This window comes from Poecilia latipinna, unplaced genomic scaffold, assembly GCF_001443285.1.
Source record: "Poecilia latipinna isolate Pla-1442-1.1 unplaced genomic scaffold, P_latipinna-1.0 Scaffold32, whole genome shotgun sequence".
Taxonomy (NCBI): domain Eukaryota; kingdom Metazoa; phylum Chordata; class Actinopteri; order Cyprinodontiformes; family Poeciliidae; genus Poecilia; species Poecilia latipinna.
This window is the reverse complement of record NW_015112648.1, coordinates 906323-930885: the sequence shown is the minus strand read 5'-3', so window position 1 is coordinate 930885 and position 24563 is coordinate 906323. Positions and strand designations below refer to the sequence as shown.

General features: G+C 35.8%; 1 protein-coding gene across 2 annotated transcripts in view; it reads left to right on the top strand.

Moving 5' to 3' along the window:
• Nucleotides 1-24563, top strand: part of LOC106953273 (transmembrane protein 132B) — a 286044-nt gene that overhangs the window by 88711 nt on the left and 172770 nt on the right. The window contains exon 1 of one of the 2 annotated variants that reach the window (XM_015041898.1): nt 13835-13880. The exons of the other annotated variant lie outside the window; for it this stretch is intronic. Within the exon in view, the coding sequence (XP_014897384.1) occupies nt 13850-13880 (31 nt within the window). The 5' untranslated portion in view covers nt 13835-13849. Of the gene's footprint in view, nt 1-13834; nt 13881-24563 lie in introns of those variants that run through there. 2 annotated transcript variants of the gene reach the window in all.

Genomic DNA, 24563 nt, shown 5'->3' with positions numbered 1-24563 from the left:
TAGGCACAGTAGCCTCATTTTTTAACATAATGAACAGCTGCTGGCCATATCCTGAGGAAATGTCGTCTGCAAAACGTGGATTGTGCTAGTTTCAGCAAGTTAATAAATACATGGTGTGATAAATATGAATTGTGCTGCTCTCTAAAGCCCAGTTGTCCCCCATGTCAGTCTGAAATGCTGGAATATCACACATATTGAAGCTTCATGGTTCATAATTTTCATCATCCTGTCCTGGTCATCTCCTCTCCTGGAACACAAAGTGGCCAAACTCTTTCATTAAAGCAGGCGACGAGAGGGAGCATTCTGCAACCACGAACCTCGTGACCTTCTCTCCACCTCTCACCATGCCTTACTCCGTCTCTGTTCCACTCAGACTCTCTTCCCTCTTTTGCCTCTTCCGCTCTCATCCTGCTCTCATCCTTCTGTTCATCTCGTTCTCCTCCACTTTACACAGCTGTGATAATGTCGCTTAACCTCTCATCCTCTGCTCTTCCTCGCTGTCCTTGTCTGAAGCTGTCGTCCGTTTTACACTCCTCTCTCGCAGAGATCACTCATTAAGTCTTCTGTTGACTTTATCTGTTGGATGCTGAATGAACTTCTCAAAAGACGTTTTAAGTTTAGTCATTTTTCCTAACAATTTCTTTTAAAGTTGCACACATACTTTTTTCAAAGCTTTTTCATCAGATATTGCTGGTGGGACTATATTTTCCCTGCTTTACACATCGACTTCTGATACTACCACTTACTAGTTCTACTATTGGCTTTTAGCTGTTAGAACAGATCCTTTTCACTTGTTTACCATTTAAATTGTATTTGCAGATTTCCCTTAATTTTATGAATAATGTCTTTATTAGCAGTGTGAAAGGTAAAATACCTCTGGTGTAGTATAACTCCGGCTTGTCCTTTCAAACTTTGGATTCATGTAACAAAACAGACATATGCGTCATAATACAAGATTGTGTTGCACCTATTCTGAGCTTTGGTATGAGTTGTAAAGCAGCAGTAAAGTACAGTTCATTCAAAGCTTAGACATATTTTTTAATTTAATTTATTAAATAATACACAACATACAAGTGTTGGCAGAAAATTGCTCCTTGGAAACACATTACTCTTTCAGTTGCCACCTGTCTGAAATGCTGCTTGAATGTTTTTCACACTATTTGAAGGCACCATGACAAAAACTCAGTACGGCGGTGTGAGACACTTTTCAAGAAAAACTTTATTGGAGACGGGGGGGATTAAACCCATTAAATCCAGACATTACTTTAAAACTGAATTTTTAAAAATAAGGAAATACTGAGAGGAAGTTACCAAAAATAAAGTGGAAATGGCCAACACAGAGTCTCTGATATTTGGCTGGAGGCAGGCCATTAAGGTGAAGCTTGGAAGTGGAGGGACAAAAGTTGTCTCTAAAATGTTAGAAAAATAACTGCAAAAGTAAAAAGAATATCCTTTAAGAATGATGCTTTAAAAAAATCATCATGAGCTGCAGTTTATCTTCCCTCAAGTAAAATGTGGCTTGAGGCTTGATGTGTCAAATGGATCATTTCCATATCTTGCAAAAAGGGAACAACTCCTTGTCACATTACTCTACTGACATTAACAACATTTTCTCATTGAGTTTGAAGTCAGATATGCTATGCTTCTCTAAGCTGGTTTTAAATATTCCCAATAAAAATGTAGAATGAGGTGAAAGTGTTCTCTGTCTGCTTAGGTTTGTTGACTTCTATGTTGTGGAACAAAGGCAAAGGAGACGGCTGATGCATAAGTCTTGGACCTAATTTCATGTGGCATTTAGATTCCTATGACATAGTTTCCATACAAATCACAACATGTGCTATCCATATTTTTAACCTGTTGTGCCAACTTCTTCCTAACACATTACTGCCATCATCTGGAAGAAATGATCACATTTATGCAATATAATTATCATGCTTGTCCAATTAAATATTTTATTTGTACAGTACAAGTAACGCATTATAACATTATGATGTTCAGAAACTCATTTTCCTGTGACAGCAATACCCTTATGTAAATTGGTTCTGTTGAAAAAGCCATTCAACTGTTTTTTGCTCCACGGTTATTCCAAAGATAAGAATTTCACAACAGTTTTCAATGTCGTTAGTGTTGTACCTCTACATCTTATCAAATTATTATTTTTAAATAGTTTTTTGTCATTATACATACAAACCCTGTGGAAATTTGAGAGGCTTTTGTGTACATTATTTCTGTCTGTCGGGACTTTCAGTGGGAAGACGCAGTCCTAGTTGTGACTGACATAACTGGCAATAAGCTGGAGGCAAGTCTTACATTTAATCGGTGTAGCTGACTACAGGCTCTTGATTCACTTCACTTCCAATTATTCGATAATGCAGAGGGGGTAAGATACAGCAGAATAGCAGCTTAGTGCAAACAGGAATAAATGATGTCTTAAGGCCGTGTGCTTCAGGAACAAACAGCAGAATCTCAGTTGAGATTAATAGCAGGGACCAAAAAAAATGATTTTCCTAAATCAGGTAATGAATTACTTGCCTCTTTTCAAATGTGTCAAACATCTCCTCCTTCTACTTAAAATGTGATAGTTGTTTTTCCTACAGAAAATGGGCCACTGTCCATTGTGCCCCTGGTTGCTGTGTGTTAATCAGCTTATTTTTTGCTCTCCAAAAGGGAGACAGCAAGCCTTCTGTCCAATAAGCGAGTGCTGGGAAATCACAACCGTAACACTTTTTTCCTTTTTCTTTCATTCCGTCTCGCACGTTTTGCTTTCCTCCTCGAGATCAAGTTCTCATAACTCTTCTGGTGTTTTTTGGCTTTGCATCATTCTCTCTTCTTATGTTTTCACCCATCTATCCCAAAGAAAAGAAGCAGTAGTTGAGAAAAACATTAAGGTGCACATTTTTGATGTTCTGTGAACCTGGGGTTAATGGGCTATAGTGGGTGGAAGGATTAATGGAAATATAGAGAAAAATTGAGAGGTGTAGAGTTAGGAAATGAAGGAAAATGAGGCAACAGCCAGTAAAACAAGGGGAAACGAAGAGTAAGCCTTTAGTGTTTGTACACTGTGATTCCTGAGGGTTCAGACAGTTATAAGTAGATCTAGCTGGATGTTAGTACAAGTAAACATATGCCCCTTCCACACAACCTGTCCATTGCAGGACTGCTCCTCTATCATGCTGCACAGTTTTTGTGAAACTGTACAGATCATCATAGCTGAAGCTTAACCCCCTTCTGTATGAATGAGGAAACCGGTATAGCGGGGCACTGGAGTTGTTCTCAAGCCTCTAACTTGTGAATGCTGGCTCTATGTCTGAAAGCTCAAATTCCAGTAGCAAAGCACCAGGCCACCCGCTCTGTGTGGCTCTAAAGGTGAGGAAGCGCTGCGTGATGATGGGGATAATTTAAAAACCATTATAGGATGATACCTGTGTGGAAAAGGTCGCTGTGATATAATAGTTTATTATATGGACTTCTTGGCGCACAAACGTGTAGGTGAACGTGTGAATATGGTGATAAGTGTTTGCACTGGGCACGTTGAAATGAAAAGGTGCGAGTCAAGTGTGCGCGCTCAGAAATGAGAAACCTTCAAAGGCCACATTAGCAAGTGCCTTAAAAGCCAAGTGTCAGCTTTTCATATTCTGTTAGTCGCACCACACATATTCCAGATAAACCCGAGCACATAAAGGATGTTACTCAGCTTTAATCACACAGCTTGATAGTGTGTGTGTGTGTGTGTGTGTGTGTGTGTGTACACGTGCTTTTTCAAGGCCTCTAATAGCTTACTCTTCCACAGTAATAGATCTGTCATTCAGCACAAAAATAATGGGCCACACACACATTTGTGCAAATTTCCAAGAATCTTACTTTATCACTGACTTGCAAATAAACACACACAAATTCACACACACTCAAAAGCCCCTTTGTAACATTATCAAGCCGTCACACTTCCAAATTGAGGCGTATGTTTGCATCACTGTCACATTTTTTTTTTAATTGGTATGTTAAGATTACACACCCTGCAACACACACACACACACACACACACACGCGCGCGCACACACGCATTCACAATCACATATGAATTGTATAAATGTAATTCATGTATTAAGGATTAGGTCACAAGCTGTCACATTTCCTCTCCAGTTATAATTAAGGGTTATGTAACCCAACGCTGCCAAGCACACTTTAGGGACTCATGCACATCTCATTTTGAGTTGTACACACACTTGTGAGCACTTGTTGTACACACACATGCATATCTGGAGCTCCGCGTGCTTGCAGAAGCAAACAAATGTACAAACTGTTGAATGAGAGCAGATGCAGTGTACGCTGCCTTAGGGTTGAAAAAGTCAAAAAGCATGTGAATTATTTAAACAATGCCCTGGAAGAAGAGATCACACACAGTCTTGTGTTAACATTTATAAAGAATGAAAGCACTGCAATGTTATTGTGGCATTTTAACACTGTAAACCAAGTCTTTAGGTAACGTGGGTAAAACAAGAAATGCAGGATTGTCATGGTTTTAGTCGCTACAGGAAAAAACATCTTATTATCTCGTTTTAAAAAGTTGCAAGAGTCAAACTGGAATGTTTCTCTAAAGAGCCATTAGCCACGTAGAGCTGCACGTTAGGTCTCAGTGCCGCCTCTGGAGCTTTTTCATTTCATTAACTGAAAAAACCCCAAAGTTTTTAGAAAAAAGTGGATTAATTTCTGGCTCAGTCACACAAAGACATCTGCAGAGAATATTTCCAGACTAGGGTCTAGCAGACATGAAAAAATCTAATGCACGCTGTGCACAAATTGGGCTTTTTGGCAAACTCTGCACCTCGCATAGTGAAAAAAATCCAGTCCCCATTTTTTTTGATAAGTTCATCTTGTAACTTTAACCTGCGATTACTTATTTCACTGGGTATACATTTGATTTAACACAATGGTCGATTTCTATTACAAACTTTTAATGGTCTCTAAGCTGCATAAGAATCCACATTTATCTTTCCACCACATAGTGAGAAGGATGGTAAGAGGAGAAAAAAAATCTTCAAAGATCACTGTTGGATAACTATAGCAAAGAGAAGCATCTTGGGATTACAAAATGTCCAAAACAGTCGTTTAGAAGGTGTGCCAGAAAGAAGTACTTTTTGTTTTACCATTGTAGATGTAAACATGGGGGGGTTGCTAGATAATGTTAAGATTGAGATTTGGGAGCAAATGCTCCAGGAGGATTTTCATGAAAGCGTTTAATAATAACATATGGTTTCTATGTGCCTGTTTCTCTTCCAAAGATTCTGGGACCATTGCTGCTTGTAAAACGCTTTAAACTGTGAAAAATTAGGATATTTGACACAAAAATATTCATTTTTATTTCTGAATATAAAAACTGCCAGCAGTTCATAAATGGGTCTTTCAAGAGGATAATGATCCAAAACAAAATCAATCAAAGAAAGTCAAAGACCGTCTCTTCTACTCACTGTATAGATGTACTCTAAGTTGTATTTTTCTCAAATCGTTGGTGTCAGATTTTTCTGTTTTATGATGTTTTACTCATCTACACCAGGAGTGCTGATAAGTGTGGAGCAGGCTGCAGATTAATGTTAAAGTTGTGACTCAGCTGAAGATAACAGTAACCTATAAAACAGTGATATTGTTTTATTTAAACATCGAAAGACTTGCACCAGTTTTAAAAAGATTAACTATTTTTTTTAATTAGTAGCGATTAATCAGTCAACGGCTTTGCAACCTACAAAATACATTTTGTTTTAGTTGGCAGCGCTATAATGAGCTGGGTATCAGTATATTGGGTCTTTTAATGAACTAATGCAAAAAAACAAAAATAAGGGGACAGGATGGCTGCTGTGAAACTATTCAAAAGCACTGCACCTCCTTACAAAATATTTCCAGATTGGACATGTTAAGTCCCCTAAATAACCGTCTTAAAATCCCTTTTTCACTGATGTGAGATCTATGAAAGAACAGAGGAATGAGAAGATGGATGGACATGAAGATAAATAGATAACTTGGCTTCCAGCCATCAGATGAGGCAATGCAGATATGTGGAACATGAATGGGAAAAAGAAGAGATGGATGTATGAATAAATGGGATTTCAGTTTGGTTCCAAGCCATGGGAATGTCGGGGAAAGAAGTAAAAAAAAAAAAAAAAATGAGGCTGACATGAAAATAAAAAGGAACATGGATAGATGATAATGGTTTTTTTCCCCATAGTTCAAAACCATGGCCTACATTGCCATAGGAGGGATGGAAATGGATAGATGAATAGTAATGGGATTTCTGCCTAGTTTAAAGCCATTGGACTTAGCTTCGTGTTTGTTGTGTAGTGACTGACTGAAAGCTGCTTATTTGCAATACACTGCTATAAGCCAAATGTTACATTAGTTATTGACAGTAAGCCTGCTCATTACTGCGACACTGCAACTCAGTCTTCCACTAAAATAGTACGTTCACAATGCCCTCAAAATACTAAAGGAATGCAGCCACATCTGCAGATATTTTATCTTAAATTTGCATATAAACATTTAAAAGCTGAGTAAAAAAATATTGTATTTTTCTTTTTTCTTTTGGAGATGAAAACAGAGCTATTCCAATGACATTTTCTTTTAAAAGGTCAAAATCACTCATGAAAATATGTATCAGAATGTATAAATCCACCTGATATTCCAATTGGATAGGAAGATATCTAAATTATGCTCTAGCATTGCATTTTTTTTATTTGAAGTTATAAGACTCAACACATCCCTCACTAATATAGATTTTATGAAAGTAATATTCAAATGTTGCACCTATGACTAAATATTATTTTTATGCTATATTATGCAAACAAGCTATATTAGCAGACAGATCCCCTCACCTCCACCTGCTAAATGCTTGAAGCAAATCAAAATGACCGACATGCTTTTGGACTAATGGCATGAAATAAGAATGTGACATGAGCCACAGGAATGTGTTGGCTTTCTCTGAAACTTGTGAAAAAACTGAACTACGGACTGTCCTTTGCTCCTGGAAACATTATCTGTTACAGACCTTTGCTATTTTTTTATATTTATACTTTTTTTTTTTTTAAAACCTATAATGAATCATTGTCTGGTTCCACAGAGAATGCAAGTTCAAAACCAAAGAACTTTGGTGTCGTACATTAGAGAATAAAACATTGTTTGCATTTTTCTCTCAGAGAGAGTTAAAACTTTACAAATATTGTGATGGCATTTCTTTCACTGCTGTATTGTATTTGTCATGTTTTTATGCTATAATATAGTAACCTGGATGAGTATTTGGTATCTATATTTGCATATAAATGTAGTGTAGTATGAACTCAGCCACATTGTTTGTGGAATAATATATTTCATTGAGATAAAGTGCTATTGTGCAGTAAAAAGCTTTCAGGTATTTGTTATGCTCGCGTTATTCGAGTGTTAAATCATTTTGTTTTTTTGAATATAAAGACACTGAACTTCCTGTATATAAAACACTGTCTTTAACGTAATATCTGACTGAAAAAAGCATCCTTATTTTCTGCTCAGACAAATGTATTAGAGCACTTATTCTTCTTTGTTAAAGCAGATGTATACTCTGTCACCTGCACGCGCGTGTGTGTGTGTGTGTGTGTGTGTCTGTGTCCTTTAGTACGCAAGTGAGTATACGTCCATGAAAGGAAATGTAGGATTACCAGCTTGCTGTTGTGAGATAGGGTAGGATTAGGTGAGGAAGAGACGGCGGATGGGGGAGAGCAAAGGCAGGGGGTGTGACAGGAGCTAAGATAGAGAAACAAAGAGATAGATGGGTGACAGTCAGTGGGAGGAAGAACACTAAAAAAGATCAAGCTGGGACGGCCGTTTAAAATGAGAAAAATAACATAAAAGCTAGCAAGGGGGAAACAAATAGATAAAGGGAATATCTGCTGGTAATTATTACTGATGAGCATACAGCATGAGCCAAGTCATTACTGAACAATCTACCTGTAATATGTACGATCTCTATGTGCGACACAGTATTCAGTGTTTTCCTTGGTGTCTCTCAGGCCTGTTTATGATGAACTTTATCAAAATAAGTTCAATTTCATTTTCAGTAGAGCATCTATTGACCATGTTGTATGCAAATCATGAGCATGAGCTCCATTTTGTGGTCAAAGTTAAAATGACTATTTATGCTTCGCTGTACTAACATATTTGGAAATGGCGTCTATTTCTATAACAGGCGGGTGTGTTGTCTTTGTTGTCTTTACCGTGTTGGACCACTTTTAGCAAAGGAAGAGGGTAACTTTGGCAGCTAACTTGTTAAATTCATTATTCCATTTCATCTTCTGGAACTAAAACACTACAAAACTGCACATTTGGACTAGATAGATATACAAGTAGTTTGGATACTACGGTGCACAAGTATTACTTATCTAATTATATAAATTGCTGCTTTTACTAACAACCCTATGAAGCTAGTCGAAGCTACTGTAACTTTTCTGTAACTTCACCATCACAAAAAAACAAAGAAGCAAAGTACTTGATAGTTATTAAATATATAACATGTTGCATAAAGATGCAAATTAGTCAACTAAATGTTTTTGGGGGTTTTTTTCTATCTCAGACAGTCCTGTTCCCCCTGCCACGACCAACACCACAGGTTTAAAAAGATTTATGAGATTGAAATTTACTAATTTAACTAATTTACATTTGTCCCTCTGAAATGCATCAACTTAATGTTTGCAGAAATATGTTGGCATCAATAGTTTGCATATTAAGTTACATGTGTTGAGTAACTAAGAAGATAATTCTTGCTTTACTAACATTGTGGCTCCATACTGTGTGTAGGAACAGTAATATAGCTGAAGTAGAATCTATGTAAACCCATTTCAATCGTTTGGTGTCATATTCTGATGAAATCTATATAAACAAATCCAGCTAAGACATGATCAGCAGTGAACCTACTGGGGATGCCATGCACATCGAGTTCTCTACGATTTTTGTTTACTAAAAATGTTTAAATCTTATAAGATTTCACAGTTGTAACATTTCTGTTTAAATGGCTCTATTGATAACGGCTAGGGAAGAGCTTCTCTTGTTACCTTTCAGCCGATATGATCTTAGTGGGTTGTTTAAAGCGTAGCTCTTATTTAATGAGGTCAACGTAACTGACACTGAGCTGCGGCTTTGGATTAGATTATCAGTGATTACAGATCATGTATCCAGCACTTTTGAAGTCACACTTATACCCACTTTAATTAGGGAGAACAAAATGGCCAGTGTAGCGTTACTGCCTTCTGGTCCGTCCTGAAATTAAACAAAAGGAAGCACACCAACTCGCAGAGAAGCAAAACTGCTCTTGCACATTTAATGTGAGCCATTGTTGGCTTCAGAGTTTAGTTTCCTAGAAATATGAGCTGCTTACAGGTGAGCCCTTATTGGAAAAGTCTGATCACAAACAAATGTGATTGTGCTTAAAAAAAAATGCAACAAAAATTGAAGGGAAAAAAAAAGTCAACATTTGCATTATTAAATATTTGCTTGAAATTCTTCAAATTTCATTGAGGTGCAACAGTAAACTTTGATGAATTTTATTGAGATTTAATTTATATATTCACACCAATACAGAGTGCTGCATATTTGCAAATGAAGATGTCAATAGAGACACATAACCCATGTGAAAGAATTATAATTTGTGTTCTCTGTAAGTCTGTCCCTTGTGGTATGAGGGAAAGTTATTGTTGAAAGTAAACTTTGATTTCAGCTGGCTACAACCAAATTAGATCTTTTTTTTTTTTTTTTTTTATTGGCTTGCATAGAAAAGCTTCACATGAACAGTCATCCTAGCTGTGAAGCATAGTGTTGGTAGTGTCATGCTGCAGAGAAGATGTTCTTATCTGCGTGAAAGATATTGGTCGTCATACATGTCCTTATAAAAACGGATGCATGAGGTCATAGTTGACATGACTGAAGCCTCAAAAAGACTTTATGAAATGCTGTACATTTCATGTGTACTTTTACAACAGCATGGTTGTACCGAAATGTTTACATTGCCCTGTATAATTCTTTCAAAGGAAAAGTTGGTACTATAATTAAATTGTAATTATAACAAATTAAGCAATTCTTTTATCTTTATGATGCAAAGATTTAACATTTTTTATGCGTTTCCCTTTGTACATTTTAGATACTTTAGTCGTTCATCCTGCTCTCTCGCAAATTGAAAGTTAGAAGCGCCAACTTCAAACATCCAGATGATTGTGTTCAAGAATAAATATGTTGCCAATAATAAGAGTGTGGCATTATTAAAAGCAGGTGTGAAGAGCCTTTGAGTTATTAATGTTTGTTTATTTCTAGTTGCAAACTGGCTCTGTTGGATTGGAATGAAGGAAGAGGGAAGCAATAAAGGTGGAGATGGCTGGTTTCCTGAGCTTTATGCTAATCATCCATCACTTATACTTTCTTTTCACTGCCAGTGCCTGTTGTTGTCACACAGCCAGTTAGAAGAAACACAACTTTAGGCACATGCCAATTCCTTCCTCTATCAATCTGATCATCATTTCTATGTTAGTGCTTTTTTATATCATATTCCCATTTTTAATAAACATTTTAACATGTTAATAAAATTAACCAATAGATGTAACAATTCATGTAGCTAAATTATTAAAAAAATGCAATGTGTTAGCTGTTTTGTTGTTCTTTAATGTACACAATGGAGACTTTTAGTTTCACTCTCAATTATGGCATCCATTTCTGTATTATATATAATTTTCTTTTTGGGGGGTTTGGGGGGATAATCAAACAATTATTTCTGTTACAATGGAAAGTGAATTCTGCATTTTGCAATGACTTAATGACTTAAGCTGGTATTTAAGTTTGGTAAAGAAAATGTGGATATTGTTGTTTTAATGCAGACCTATAACCTTGGGTGACTCATAATGAAATGGTTTTATTGATGCTTGTCGTAGTATTCAAAGAATGAGGCTTGATTTAGAACAAAATTAGACATATTGGTACATATACAAATTAAGAGATTTCAAGATTTTGCAACTTCTACAAAGTCTGGCTTTTTTATTGTGCGCCATCTGGCAATGTAGGTAAAAGGAGTGTTGACACAAACACACGCAGGAACACATGTAGAAAGGCACATATAAACAGCCGGGTTGTCGCACACTGTGGTGCACTGAATTAGCACTTAATGGCTATACAGCTGTTGCTTGTATGTGACATCACACCTGCAGGTGAGACACTTTGGTGACAAGTGAGAGGGATCTCTTCTTCTGTCACATACTGAAAAAGTTGAGAACTTAGAAAGAGCAAAGTGTGACAAAAAAGTGTGCCGAGTGTGGGTGTGTCGTTGGGAAGGTGTGTGTATACAGCTGTCTTCATTTTTCAATTGTGAGCCAATGATGCAGCCAGTTCAGAAAAATATTAAGGATAAAGTAAAAATTTTAATACTCACACATTTACAGTCCCATATTAGTGTATTTAATTTTTACATAGACTGATTTTTAACAGGCTAATGGAGAATTCTCTAATGTGTTCATATTCACTAGCAGGTTTTACATGGATCACCTTGAGTCATCTTATTGTCAATAATTAACACATGATTTGATAGATTTGTCATTTAATTGCATAGTTAGCTCTTTTATAATCTGCCAATACCTTTATAAATAGTTTATGCTCAAGATTTACTACATAGTTGTAGTGCATCCATTAATGAAGAGCACCAATGAATGTGGCTTGGCAATGTCATGAGGGGAAAACAAAGAATTAAAATGCTGTTCTGCAGAAAATGTTTAAAGGTTTAAACCATATTGAGGTTAAGGAAAATAGATGTAGCTCAGTAAGCACATGTCTCAGCAGTGGTGTAATGTTGGAGACATGCTGCAAAGCTTTTTGTGTCTCTAGGCTGGTTTTATGCCCCTTTTAAATACATTAATGCGAATGTGTGTGTGTGCGTGCTGACCACAGTGAAGTTGCAGGTGGCACCCCATCTTTCACTCTGGTCCCTCGCAACACGCACACATCCACACACACACACCTCTGTGTGAGCAAACCCTGTCCCTGTAATGAAGTTTAATGACTGTAACACTGTGCCAAAACAGAATGGGAGGGGTGGAAAAGGCACAGTGATATTACCTGAAACTATATTACCTCTCTTAAAGTCTGTAATGGTTACTGTACACGAGAAATAACAGGATTGGCAAACTACAACAGCTGATGCAACAGCCTCAGTGCCTTGTGCCAAAGAAAATTAGAAAAGCCTGGTTATAAGCTGCAGATGTAGAGAAAAAGGAAAACAGAATCTCAGTATAAAGCATTAAATTGGGAACCTATTAAATTTATATTTACTGAACAATGATTTTACTTACACAATCACAGGATTTACTTTCCTAAAATAGCAAGTACAACTTGAGTGATTCTCAGCCAAAGCAGCTGAGCATAACATGATTCAAGATGAGAATGCTTAATAGAGGAATATTCTGGGAAAAGATGTACCCACCTTCAGAAAACCAGTTAAAAAAAAAAAAAAAAAAGTTTGACCGTGAAGGCTAAATTGGAACCTTAGAACAAAATGTTTATGCCCTCGTTGTGAGGATTTGAGTTTTTTTGTGTTTATGTTCTAGGTTTTGTTTCCCTGAGTCTCTGTGGTGTCCTGTCTCTTCCCCCTTGATTGCTTCCCAGGTGTGTCTTGTTCCCTAATTACCCTCCCTAAGTCCACCTGTGTCCTGTGTCTCTTGTCGGGTCCTCGTCTAATGTCGTCCGTCGTTGTTCTCTGTGCCAGTCTGTTCAGTCGTGGACCTTTTGTCTTCCGTTCTTCCCCGTGCTGCCTGTCTGTTGTTTCGATTTTGTTTTTGTGGATTTTTCATTAAAATCAGCATTTTTCTTTTTTCTTCTACAACCTGGGCCCGCCTGCATTATATATATATAACATCATGGTTAGTCATGATCATGATTAGTTTAAAAATTTGAGTCACTTAGTGCAAGAATCTGACAACAGTGATGCTGTTTTCTTCATAAATATGTACATGCCATATATTCAAATTTTCAAACTGAGCTTCAACAATGTTAATGGCCAAAACAGACAAATAAGCAACACAAAATGGAAACAGAAAAAAAAAAACAAAAAAAAAAAAAAACATTTATCTACCTTTGATAGCTTTCAAGATTTAAACCAGTTGTAAGTTTCTCAAACTATTCCTCAAACTATTACTAGTTTAGATCGGAGCTCAAGTCTTTCTCTCCTGAAAAAAGTTTTTTTTTTTTTTTTTTCTTGATGACAACCAATTAAATCAGATGAGCACAGAAGTCCAAACTCCTAACAGCCTGATGGTTTAGTAGAACTAGTTCTGGGCCATCATTATGTGGCTGCATTTATTTCTTTTTTATCCGCTGTAGACAGGAGGTCATCATTTGTATTCCAGTCAACGTCGTCTTGAGTTTGTGGATAAATTTGACTGTATTATGATTGTTTGTGCATTTGTGTTTATGAATAATTTAAGCCCTTCAAATGACTCACAACAGGTACGAGTGGTTTTCATTGAATTAGTTCACTGAAACCAATTTCCTCCTATCAAAATGACCTCAAACTGCAAATAAGGCATTTTTCTTTGAGTGTTTTTGATAAATTCTGGTTATTTTGTTTAAAAAAAATGAACCAACACATTTCCCTTCTTTTAAGGGTAACCTGAAAATATGCTTTCAGATCTTGGCAAAGCTCTATGATTTCATTACAACTGTTATTCACAGAGACAGTGATCAGAGTGACTTATATCAGCTGTATTAAATATGAATCATATGCCTACATTCTGTTCTTTCCATTCTAATGCTATTTTATTCTGTCATGTCAGATTTTGCTTCTATAAGTTATAAACAAAAGTGGAAGATGGAGACAAACATTTATGGGGAAAACCCAGGTAATATGTTCTTTTTTTTTTTTTGGTCTCTCCTGTTGCTACTTTCTCCAGTCGTGGTAGTCTGTTTCTTGTCTTTAACCTTCAGAAAAAGATCCGTTTGATACCGAGCCCCAATGGAAAAAGTGTGGGTGTTTTAAAAGCAGCCTGTTCTACACACACCTTACTTCTCTCACCAGTTCAAGCAGAACTTTTGTTTCCCCTATAATTTATTCCTTTCTTTATGCTACAGAGGCTCCCATTTTTTACTTTGTGAAAGAGGCAGGAAATGTGGCTCAGTGACAAACATTATTCATCATTTTACCTTGCTGCCATTTCCCCTCGTTCCTCTATCACTTCTGTCTCCATCTATCTTATTTTACATCTGTCACTTCTCCAGAAGCGAACTCGTGTTTTTGCCCTCGGGCTGCAATGGCTGGCCAAGCCCAGTTGTTAACCAGCCACTTACACTCTTTCATCTCCACACATACACCGACTTTAAATTATGTCTGGCTGCCGGCCAAAGTTGCTAGGCAGACTTATTTACAGCCACTTCCCAACATCTGGTGGGTGTTAGCTCTCAACCTCAACGGTTGTTTAGCATCACAAAGTGGAACAAGCATCACAACCTGTATTATTAAGAAGTGTGTCATTCATTTCAGAAACAAAGTAATGTTTTCTAATATTTCATTCCCACATGATTTTTCTGTTTTGCATCATTATTTCAAAGCCTCTTATGCATGGAGATGTAATAACAATTGAAAGGAAATAAATGAACCACAAATGCTGCTTTAGAAGCGTGCAACAAAGTACAATAAGAATGCATCAGTTGGTAGGAAAAAAGGAATATTATTTTTAATCAAAAACAGATGTTTATCTGCCTTTTTCATCATAGTGCATTGTAATGATAATAATGGCTACATTTATGTGCATTTCTGTAATTGTATTATAAAACTAAACGTAGTGGTAAACAAATCATTTTGCTCTTAGTTATGTATGCACATGTTTTTTCTCTGTCACACTGATTGCTTGTTCTGTTAACCTATTTATTTTTTTAAAACCTGTTTGAAATAAATAAAGTGAGTTTGGATTGATGGAATAATTTCTCTAATCACTTGACTCTTATCTGAGAAAATTGCTATGTTTGGATAAGGCAGTTTCTTTTCTCTGGACTAAGTTAAGTTTCTCCTCTGAGTTCAGCCGGCTCCTTCCCTCCCTAGACAGGAAGGATTTTCAGCCTTAGCTGCTGCTCTTCTTTCTATCCGGGGAGGTTATACTGAACCTGAGGCTTCTGGGTCTTCAGCGCAGTATTTTAGCATCGCTGTGGTTTCTCTCTTTGGATTCAGGATTGAATTGTTAACATGACCACAAAATAAGATATTTAATAAGTTGGTTTTTGTTTGAACCACATGATAAAGGGAGCAAACGATTATTAGGAATTTATAAACAGCAATGCACAAAATGACAAGTATGTGGAATCGCAAAGTAAAGTGAGAATATTTTCTTAAGCTAAATGGCCTCCATGGGAAGTTTAAGGATTCCTCAAGCATACATATAATAATCAAAGCAACACTTCAGGTATGTTTTTGATGAGGAATTAACATTAGAACATTGCATAAAGCTCAAAGTTGATTTTACATAATACCTGCCCTTTAAATTCATATACCTTAAGAATTCATTTGAAAACATTACCAACGTCTAAGACAACAGAATAGAATGACAACTTTAAAATAAACTGCATAACTGTATGTTTCCACAATCTCATACAATGTTTAGTTTTAGCTCAATTTAACTTTTTGTAAAGGCTTGTTGACTAAAGGGGAAAAAAAAGGGAACAAAGGAGACAACAGCTAAATTCAAAAAACAAAGAATAAGTAGGGAAGTTAAAAAGTAAAATATAGATGGTTTATCTAACAAATTATCAGCAAAAACAGTTATTTTTCCTGCCAGAATTAAAAATGCATAGTGTTTGTCTGTCGGTCTTAGGCTGTGTAAAAATATTGACCAACGATTTTTGTAGAAGACATGAGAAATATCAGAACTGCAAACAAAAACTCTGGAGCTGTAGATTAAATCTGATGCCATATTTGCCTTTTATTGCCTTTTGTCTTTCAAACAAAACTGGACTAAAATATTATGTGGAAGGTCTTATCCAGTGAATATTTGATCAGAGCTTTTTGAAAGACCTTAAAACAGTGATCTTGAAACTCTATCTGAATTTTATCCAAAATATAATTTCACAGCTATATTCATAATCATGTTCATCATAAAATGAATATCTTATCCCTAAATGGATGACCTTATCTCTTTGGTTTTGATGGTTTTTATTCATTTTTATTTCATACTGGTGTTAAATTCAGGTCTTTACAAGTTCTTTCAGAAAGTGACTGGGAAATTCAAGGTCAAAAAGACAACTATGACTGTCAGTTCTGAAATATGGTCAAAAATGTTCAATATTACAGGGTCTCTTTGCAGATTTAATTGAAAATACATGAAATGACAGGGATGAAAGGAGAAGAGGTGTTTTAAAATCACATTGATAGAATCAAGTGTAAGTTGATGATTAATGGACTGTGGGTCACTGCGTCGTTGTGACATCAGCATAGCTGTAACCGTCCTTTATTTTAGGAACAGGCCTTTTCTTTGAAAAGTATCTTTGTTCTAGTTGTGTGAGTATGTATATATAATAGCCTAAGTTGTGATATTTTCTTAATAGAGGGCCAAAGATGGACACAAGTAATTTTCCTCAAGTATAAGTCAAACCTCAAGTGTTTGAGATGCTAGTCCAAGTGAAGACTCGAGTCTGATGGAAATAAATGATTTCTCATCTAGTCTGCAATGTTTTACATGAAGTCATGTACTGTTTGCAATTGCTTTTTAATCTCGACATTTAATTCAACTTGCAAAGAGCAGTTTTGAGCAGCTTTAAATTATTCTGAAAATTGTGAATTGCTAATTATGTAAATGCACCGTTGTGTTCAATGAAAAGTAATGGAGCTCAACACACGTCCACTTTCAAATCAATATGATCAGGAGGACACTTATATGACGTGTTTAGTTGGAGAAACATGTGGCCATAATTATAAAGCTACAGCAAAGATAAACAGATTGTTATGAAGGTTTAATGGCCCGAGGTCTGTGAACATCCTTGGCTAATAAATCAAGGACATCTTGTCACAGTAAAATACGTGCAGCAGTGCATCATCTGTAAGAGCTGCAGTCTGTAGCTAGTACACCGACCTGCTTTCACTCCTGATTATCAGGTGATTATTGTTAATGAGACTCGAATCCTAGAATACGATCTACAACCTAGGATTTAAGTCCAACTTGAGTCAAAACCCAAAACTTAGTAATCTCTCCTGTTGGAAGAATTGTAGTTTCTCACTGCATGTCAAAAGAAATGATGAAAAATAGTCTTTAGCTAATTCTGGGACAATAACTTTTTAATTACTGTCATTTGTCTCTGTCAAATGAAAGTTAAAAAAGGAAAATAAATCAACATTTAGTTGTCTCTGTGTGTATAAAATACCTGGGAAAGTGTACATGGACTGTAGGTAGAAATTCCCATTATGTTACCAGTAGTGTTGAATTATCCAGACATTATTTTAAACCCTGACTAATAAATTTGCTAATAACTGTTCCAGGGTAAAAGATATAAAAAAGAAAAATAAAATCATATTAACCCTACTTTTAAATTTGAATACACAAGTTTAATTTGGAAATGCATCAGGTGGAGAAATGTTTGTTTACCTCCATGAATAATGAACACACACTGGTACAGATATTGGATTAAATAATTATAAAAGCACATAGTAAAAACATTTTGGGGTATTTTAGTCCCTAATTATTGGAGAGTCAAGCATCAATGATATCTACTATAAGTTTGACTATTATAGTTTTCACCATAATAGAAGGTAAATAAAGAAATTAGATTAACTTCACAACCATTATCACTTTGCTTAACTTTGCAAAGTTAAGCAAAGTGATAATTGCCATTCCTCATGTTTTCCCAAAAATGTTTAAAAGTCATTCTTTAGATTAAAGTGGCTGATGCGTTATGGAAGGAGTGATAAAAGATATCTTCTCTCGTCAGGCCTTAAGTTTAATTTGTATTTCTGCTGTAGAAATCAATGGATAAAAGACATGAAATGAAGGATAAACAGGAATGAAAGCCAGTTGATGGAAAGGGATGAGAGAGAGGCATGTTGACAAGGAAAAGAAAGCCAGATAAAGAGTCCCAGGGCAACAGAGCTAAAAGATGCAAGCTAAACTGAGGAGAAATGTGAAAAAGCCTGATACTGATAAAGACTCAGGAAACAGGGGGGGGAGGCAAGGAGGGAGGAGACTGTCAAAAGTGTAATAATCCTTCTCTGATCGGAGAATCAGATTACTTGCACTAGATTCCTGTAATTAACTGTTGAACATTAATCAGGTTGGACTAATCAGATTAGAGCTGTAAACAGATTAATGAAGGATTACAAGGGCATGCTGTGCTAAGAAGTCATTTTTTTCATATGATGAGGTAAAATGTCTGTCAAGCTTCCATCAAGCTGTCTTACCTTTTAAAAAGGAAGGAACCAGAGGACATAAAGGGCAATGTTTGTCTGTGTTTAGTCAGTAAGTTGTGTTTTTGTAAACCAGAGTCTTAAAAATTCCTATTGACAAATTAGTAATTGTGATTAAAATAAAAAGGAATCATTTTCTTATCATATTCTTTCAATGTAATCAAAGATTTATAACCCATATTTTTCTTTAACACAAGCACAGATGAATTCAAATTTCGTATCTTACAAAGGAAATAAGAAATATTGAATTCCATCTCCATCCAGTCTTAAGCCTAGCTCACAATTTCTCCATGTTTGACAACAGGAAAAAAAAAAATACGTGTCTCCTGTGGAGACGGAAGAAAATTGGTTTTGTTCTTGCAAGCCGGTAGCCATGTTAACGTAACATTTAAGTGATCCTTAACCTTTTAAATAAAGTCCTATCACAGCAGCACGAAGCAGTGGTGGCATTTTGTTCAAGTGGAAATCAATAGTCTGCAATTAGATGCTGTCAACGGAGAATGTGCCACACTACAACACAATGTAGCATTACAGACATATTTATTTTGAAAGTAACCTGTGAGAGTGTTGGTGCAAATGAAATTTCTGAGCACATCTCACTCCATTTGCATCACATCAAGTAGGAATTTACCTATGGGCTTAACATCCTCAGGAAGAAGTGAACTGACATTTGCTTCATTTCTGCTCTTTTTGAGAAATGTCTTGACAAGACTTAACTGTTTGAAAATCTGCTTACTCGTTTGTAGTTATTCACATTTAGAGTTGCATTTAGCTTGTTAGCTAAATTAAAGAGTTTATTTTAAAATAATTCTACAATTTCGTTAAGGGAAAAAAGATAAATAATTATAATAAAATGTAATAATAATGTAATAAATTCAAGGTATGAACAACATGGACACCTGGGTCTTGACAAATGTGACCAAAGATGTAATGATTTTTTGCAATGTCATCTTGTATTCAGGTTCTCTCAATTATCTGGAAATTTGTCGTTTTAATGAGATTGAACTTCATTTTACATTGTGCATGTAATGAACAAATATAAAGCAGTATAATTGTAAAATGGACGAATAAATGACACAAGATCATTAGTTTGAAAATTGTGCAAGATGAACAATTCTACAAATGAAAATCTAAAAGTGACTCATTCATTGGTACTTTTAGTCAGTTGTGTTGGAGCTAGAATTGTTCTCGCTCGTGCCACCAAACCATGCCTTTTCAGCACCGCAAATGTTCTATGTCCTTACTGCAGATTGCTTGTGTGCATGTTTTTTTTTTTTCTTTTCTTTTTTTCTTTGAAGAGCAGATGTCTAATGAGTGATTTAAAACCCGGTGTTAACCTTTTTGGTAAGGCATGCTAGGTTGACGACACAATTATCTTTTTATCACTTTCAATTTGAGCTAATAAAATAATACCTTCAGCGGATGTTCTCTTCTGTGCGCTCCTTCACTTTTTGGTTCAGATTTTGTCCTCTTTTTCTTCCACTCCTTCACTGTCCTATCCACCTTTATCCATTTCTTTTTGCACAGCCCCTCTCAACATTTATCTCCATTAAGTCTTGTCTTGTCCTTCTGCCTTACTTGCTCTCAGTACTCGTATTCCCTTTCCTACCCACTCTTCTAGTTCTTTGTCCTTAAGCCCTTCCTCACTCCTTGTCTGTCCCTGTCATGTTCAGTCTTACTTTTTCCATTTTTTATTTTCCTGCCCTTTCTCTCCTCTTTACTTTCCAAGGTCTGCCTCTATTTTTACTCTTCCTCGCATTTAAACTTAACTTCTGGAGATCATCAATATTGCAGGATAATTTCTTCCTTTGCAAATAATCTTTTGTCCTGTATGCTACAAAGCGTACTTCTTTGTTTCTCCTCCTCTAAGTCGGTTGAAGCAGGAAGTCTTTCAGCTCTATAAGCAGCTTTTATAAGTTGGTCGACTAGCTGTGGATCACTGAAGGATAGAAGTGAACGATAACAAGGACCAGTGGATTTATCACTGGACCAAATTCACACTTACCAGAGTGCTGGTTGAAAGATGTTTATTCAGATCTCTATGATTGGTGACAATCTATAGAGTTTGATGAGCTGAATCCTTTCAAAGTAGTGCCGATCACGTCATCAAGATAACGTTCTTCATGCTTTGAGAATAACCTTTTTATTTTCATATCCGGTTTACAATTAGTCCTAGCGTTTAGAAGAAGTGTTGGTCAAAGGATCGTGTTTTTTTTTAGACCCAAAAATTTGTAAGTCCGGAAAACATTTTTTTATTTGGAAACTGCCCAAAATGATTCAAAACGTCCAGCATCCGGCTCACTGGAGTCAGAGGATGTCTGTAAGCCACCAATAGTTCTGCACATCCTGCTCCGTGCTCCTCTGTTTCTGCATGTGCTGCTCGACTTCCTCTCTGAGAGCCCTTTCCTTTATTTGTTCCAGTTTCTCCCTCAGTTGTAGGATGACCATTTGAAATTGCTCTTCACACTTCTCTGCTGGTACAGATTGTACCAGTTGCACACAAAAAGACCTTATGTCTCGAGTTCCAGCGACAGAATTCAAACTGTTTTCAAAGTTCTTATTTCAACGTCATATTATCTCCCTACTGGGAGTTTCATATAAATTTTACTCAACAGAAATGTCACAGAACCTTTCAGAGGTTTAAATACTCACTGATTTTGTCATGCTAACCCTTTAGATGCCCGAATTTATATCCAATTGTACATTGATTATTTACAGAATGTTTAATCTTACCGTGTTGATTATTTTATAGATATTGCTGTTGCTGAAACAAGACTAAACTGAGCCAAAAGGTTTTGGTTTGGTGTTGTCTGACCTTTGTTCTACATGTTTTCTGTGTCCCCTACATCACTTGCTGCAAACTGTAAATGGGCTCCTATTATTATAATTTTTTTTCCAACATTGACTTTGTTCTTGTCACGAGCGATCTGAGGGTGATTTCTTGCATACAGAGATTTGAATATATGTGCATGACACAAAACTTTTGCTTATGCATCACTATTAATATACAAAAATGAAGACAGGTGGTGGATTTAAAAGAAGTCACAGCACTGAAAAACAACTGTTCTATGAAATTACTTGGAGCATAATATCCTCAACTGATAAAATAAAACAATATGTTATCCGTGGAAAGAAAAGAAAAACATAAAATTCATCTTATTCACTTCAACAAGAAGTTTTATTTTTGAACTTCTGTAAATCTGTTTCAACCATTCAGGAAATGACAAGGAAACTTTTAAATGAATATGACATTTTCCAGATGCCTGTCTTCTTTTACATCCTGTCTCTTTCCTCCATACACTTAGAAATAGACTCGCAAACAGAGTCGGCTGACGTAGACCAATGATTTGTTTTGTATGAAGGAAATATCTAGCAGTGGCATGGCATCTTTTCTGTTCGTTAGGCACTCCTTTTGAAAACAATATCATTCTACAGACCAAAGGGAAATAGCTGGGTGGGTTTAAAGACAAGCTGAAGCCTGTGAAGCCATATATAAAGATGCAAAGAAAAATATAAGAAAAAACTTGTTTTGATATAATACGAAAAGGGAGAAACTGGATCCAACCCAGCATGTTGGAAAAGCTGTGATGGGGGTTAGGAACAGAGGAGCAAAGTGTTGGTCAGAGCATAGCTTGGGAGATGTGAATTCTTTGACCCAGTGACAAGGACATAAATCAAAACCCGGTGAAAATACATGTGGCAGTATTGGGAATTTTGAAACATGGGGTAGGCAAAATCCAATAGGTAACTCTTAGACAAAAAAAAAAAAAGGAAAACAAAATCAATCACTGTAAGAAAACCTTTTTTTCAGAAGACCATTATTCAGAAATTTAAGTTAAGTTAGGAAGCCTCAAACCGCTAAGCTCTGATTTACTCAAACAGTGATGCAAAAAAAAAGATCATTCCTATGATTTCCAATGGTGGTTGAATTTTAAACCAGCTAACATGTAAATAAATACAAAGATGTTTAAGTTCTCCGTGTACCGAGAGATTAGTTGCCTTTTTGCACACATAGTTCTGTGCATTCTGTCTGACAAATATGCAAAATATTTCATGTGATGCTAAATATAATCAATTGGTCCCATTTCTCCTCTCTGGAGGATACAGATGAAACAGTGTTTTCTTTCAGATGTAGAAAATCGAACAGCACTTGGAAGGGAAGCAGTGGACGGATTATCTCAAGAACTCATTGAAACTCCTTAGTCAGCATCTCCACATTAACCAGCTGTTGAATTGCTCAAGAGCTGATGGTAGTCTCCACCAGTTTATTTTTTTTTATCTTTCCATTACTGCATTGGGTGCTGAAGTAGACATTAAACAAATTAATCATAATATCTGGCAGAAGACCCACAGCTTTGTCATATGGATTAAAGAATGGTAACCATAAGTCTGATAATACTCCTGTTTCGTACCTTTATTTGCACAACTCTTCCACAACAGCTGTGCTTATCTTTATTAAGAGTTTGCTTAAAAATCATAAGTGGAAGATTAAAAAAAAAAGACATAACTTTAATTTTCTGCAACAAGAGATAAAATGTGTGGAATTTAAAAACAATATGTTAAGACTTTATATTTTAATTCACTGTTCATTTTGTTTTAAATTTAAATTATGTTTTCATCACAAAATCAACAAGTGCTGGTTTACTCATACTGATTTCAAACTCTTAAACTTTCTTTCACTTTAAGGGGAGGAGAGTGCAGTCCTTTGTTTCTTCATTTTATTTTGCACCTCCACTAGTTTATCTGCAATGTTATGTCCACCAAATCTGAAATCTTTTAAATTCTGATATATCTTTTTATTAAATTTCAAACATGCACGTATTTTTTGATTCATTTGTGGCTCCCGCTGCTCAATCTGGGAGCACATTTTGACAACATCAGAGTCACCTTTTTCATTACATGCGTTTTTGATATTACTCTGGAGGAACTAAAGCCCAACTCAGTGGGTGTGAAACAAAAGCGGTGCGCATTTGAAATATTAGGTTTCCCCTTTTAATGCTGAAAAAAATACAATTAGCACCTGAAAGAAAAGCCTGGGCAGAATTATAACAAGCCAGACAATGGAAGAATGAGAGCCCACCAAAATAAACTCTCATGATGAATGCACTGCTCAGAAATAGAAACCTCATCCGTCTTTCATCTTATCTCTTCTCACTAGTTTTTCCTTTCTTTCCTTCTGTCTTTCTTTCTCTTTCTTTGTTCCGTGATTCAGAAGAAACTATCTCAGATAGACTGCCATCTTTGAAACTAATAGTGTTCATACTTCACCAAAACATCATCTGTGATGGATTTATTTTCTAGACTGTCACAGCACGCAAAACCAAACTGCTGCTTTGAACTTTCCCTGTCAAACACTTTTCAAATCTGAACATTTTAAGTGTAGATCAACGCTCTGTTTTTTGTTTATTTGTTTATTTTTTGGTTGTTTGTTGCCCTCTTTCTCATGCTTAGACTACCTTTGCTCGATAAGGAGAATTTGCAGGGAATGGAACAAAAAAAGACAAAAAACATTTTTAGAGTTGGCAAACTAAACTGTAAAAAGGGATTTTACAAAGTGGCTTGAAAGTAACTGATGAAGATGGTATGTTTTTTTTTACACCTTTTTTTACATAATCAATTAAATAAAGGAAAAAAAAAACAATTACTGGAAAGAAAATCTATATAAACAATACATGTTTATACATATACGTAGACAAATTGGACTATATAACTGAACACCATTTTACATAGCACATTTAGGGTTAGAAAAACTCAAATTTCAAAACATTCATAATTCATGAGCACAAAATCATCAAACAACTTAATGTCATTTACATCTTTGTTCAAGTTTGGCATTTTAGAGGTGATATGAATATATTACTCTGTCTGAATCCTAACTCACTGATTTCAATATATCTGTAACCTGAGACTTTTCTACCATAAAGAATTTGTTTGTGAGCTTGTAATGTATTGTTCCAGAGATATTTCGTTACGTTCCTCTTTACAGAATGCTGATTTTACACCCTTGAATCAGACGCATCGAGAACAATCCTGAATGTGTGTAAATGTGTGTATCGCTTTAATAAAATGTCATATTAATGACTTTAATATGATCTAATATCTTACCAACACAATATCAAGCAACACTGATGCTATTATCACA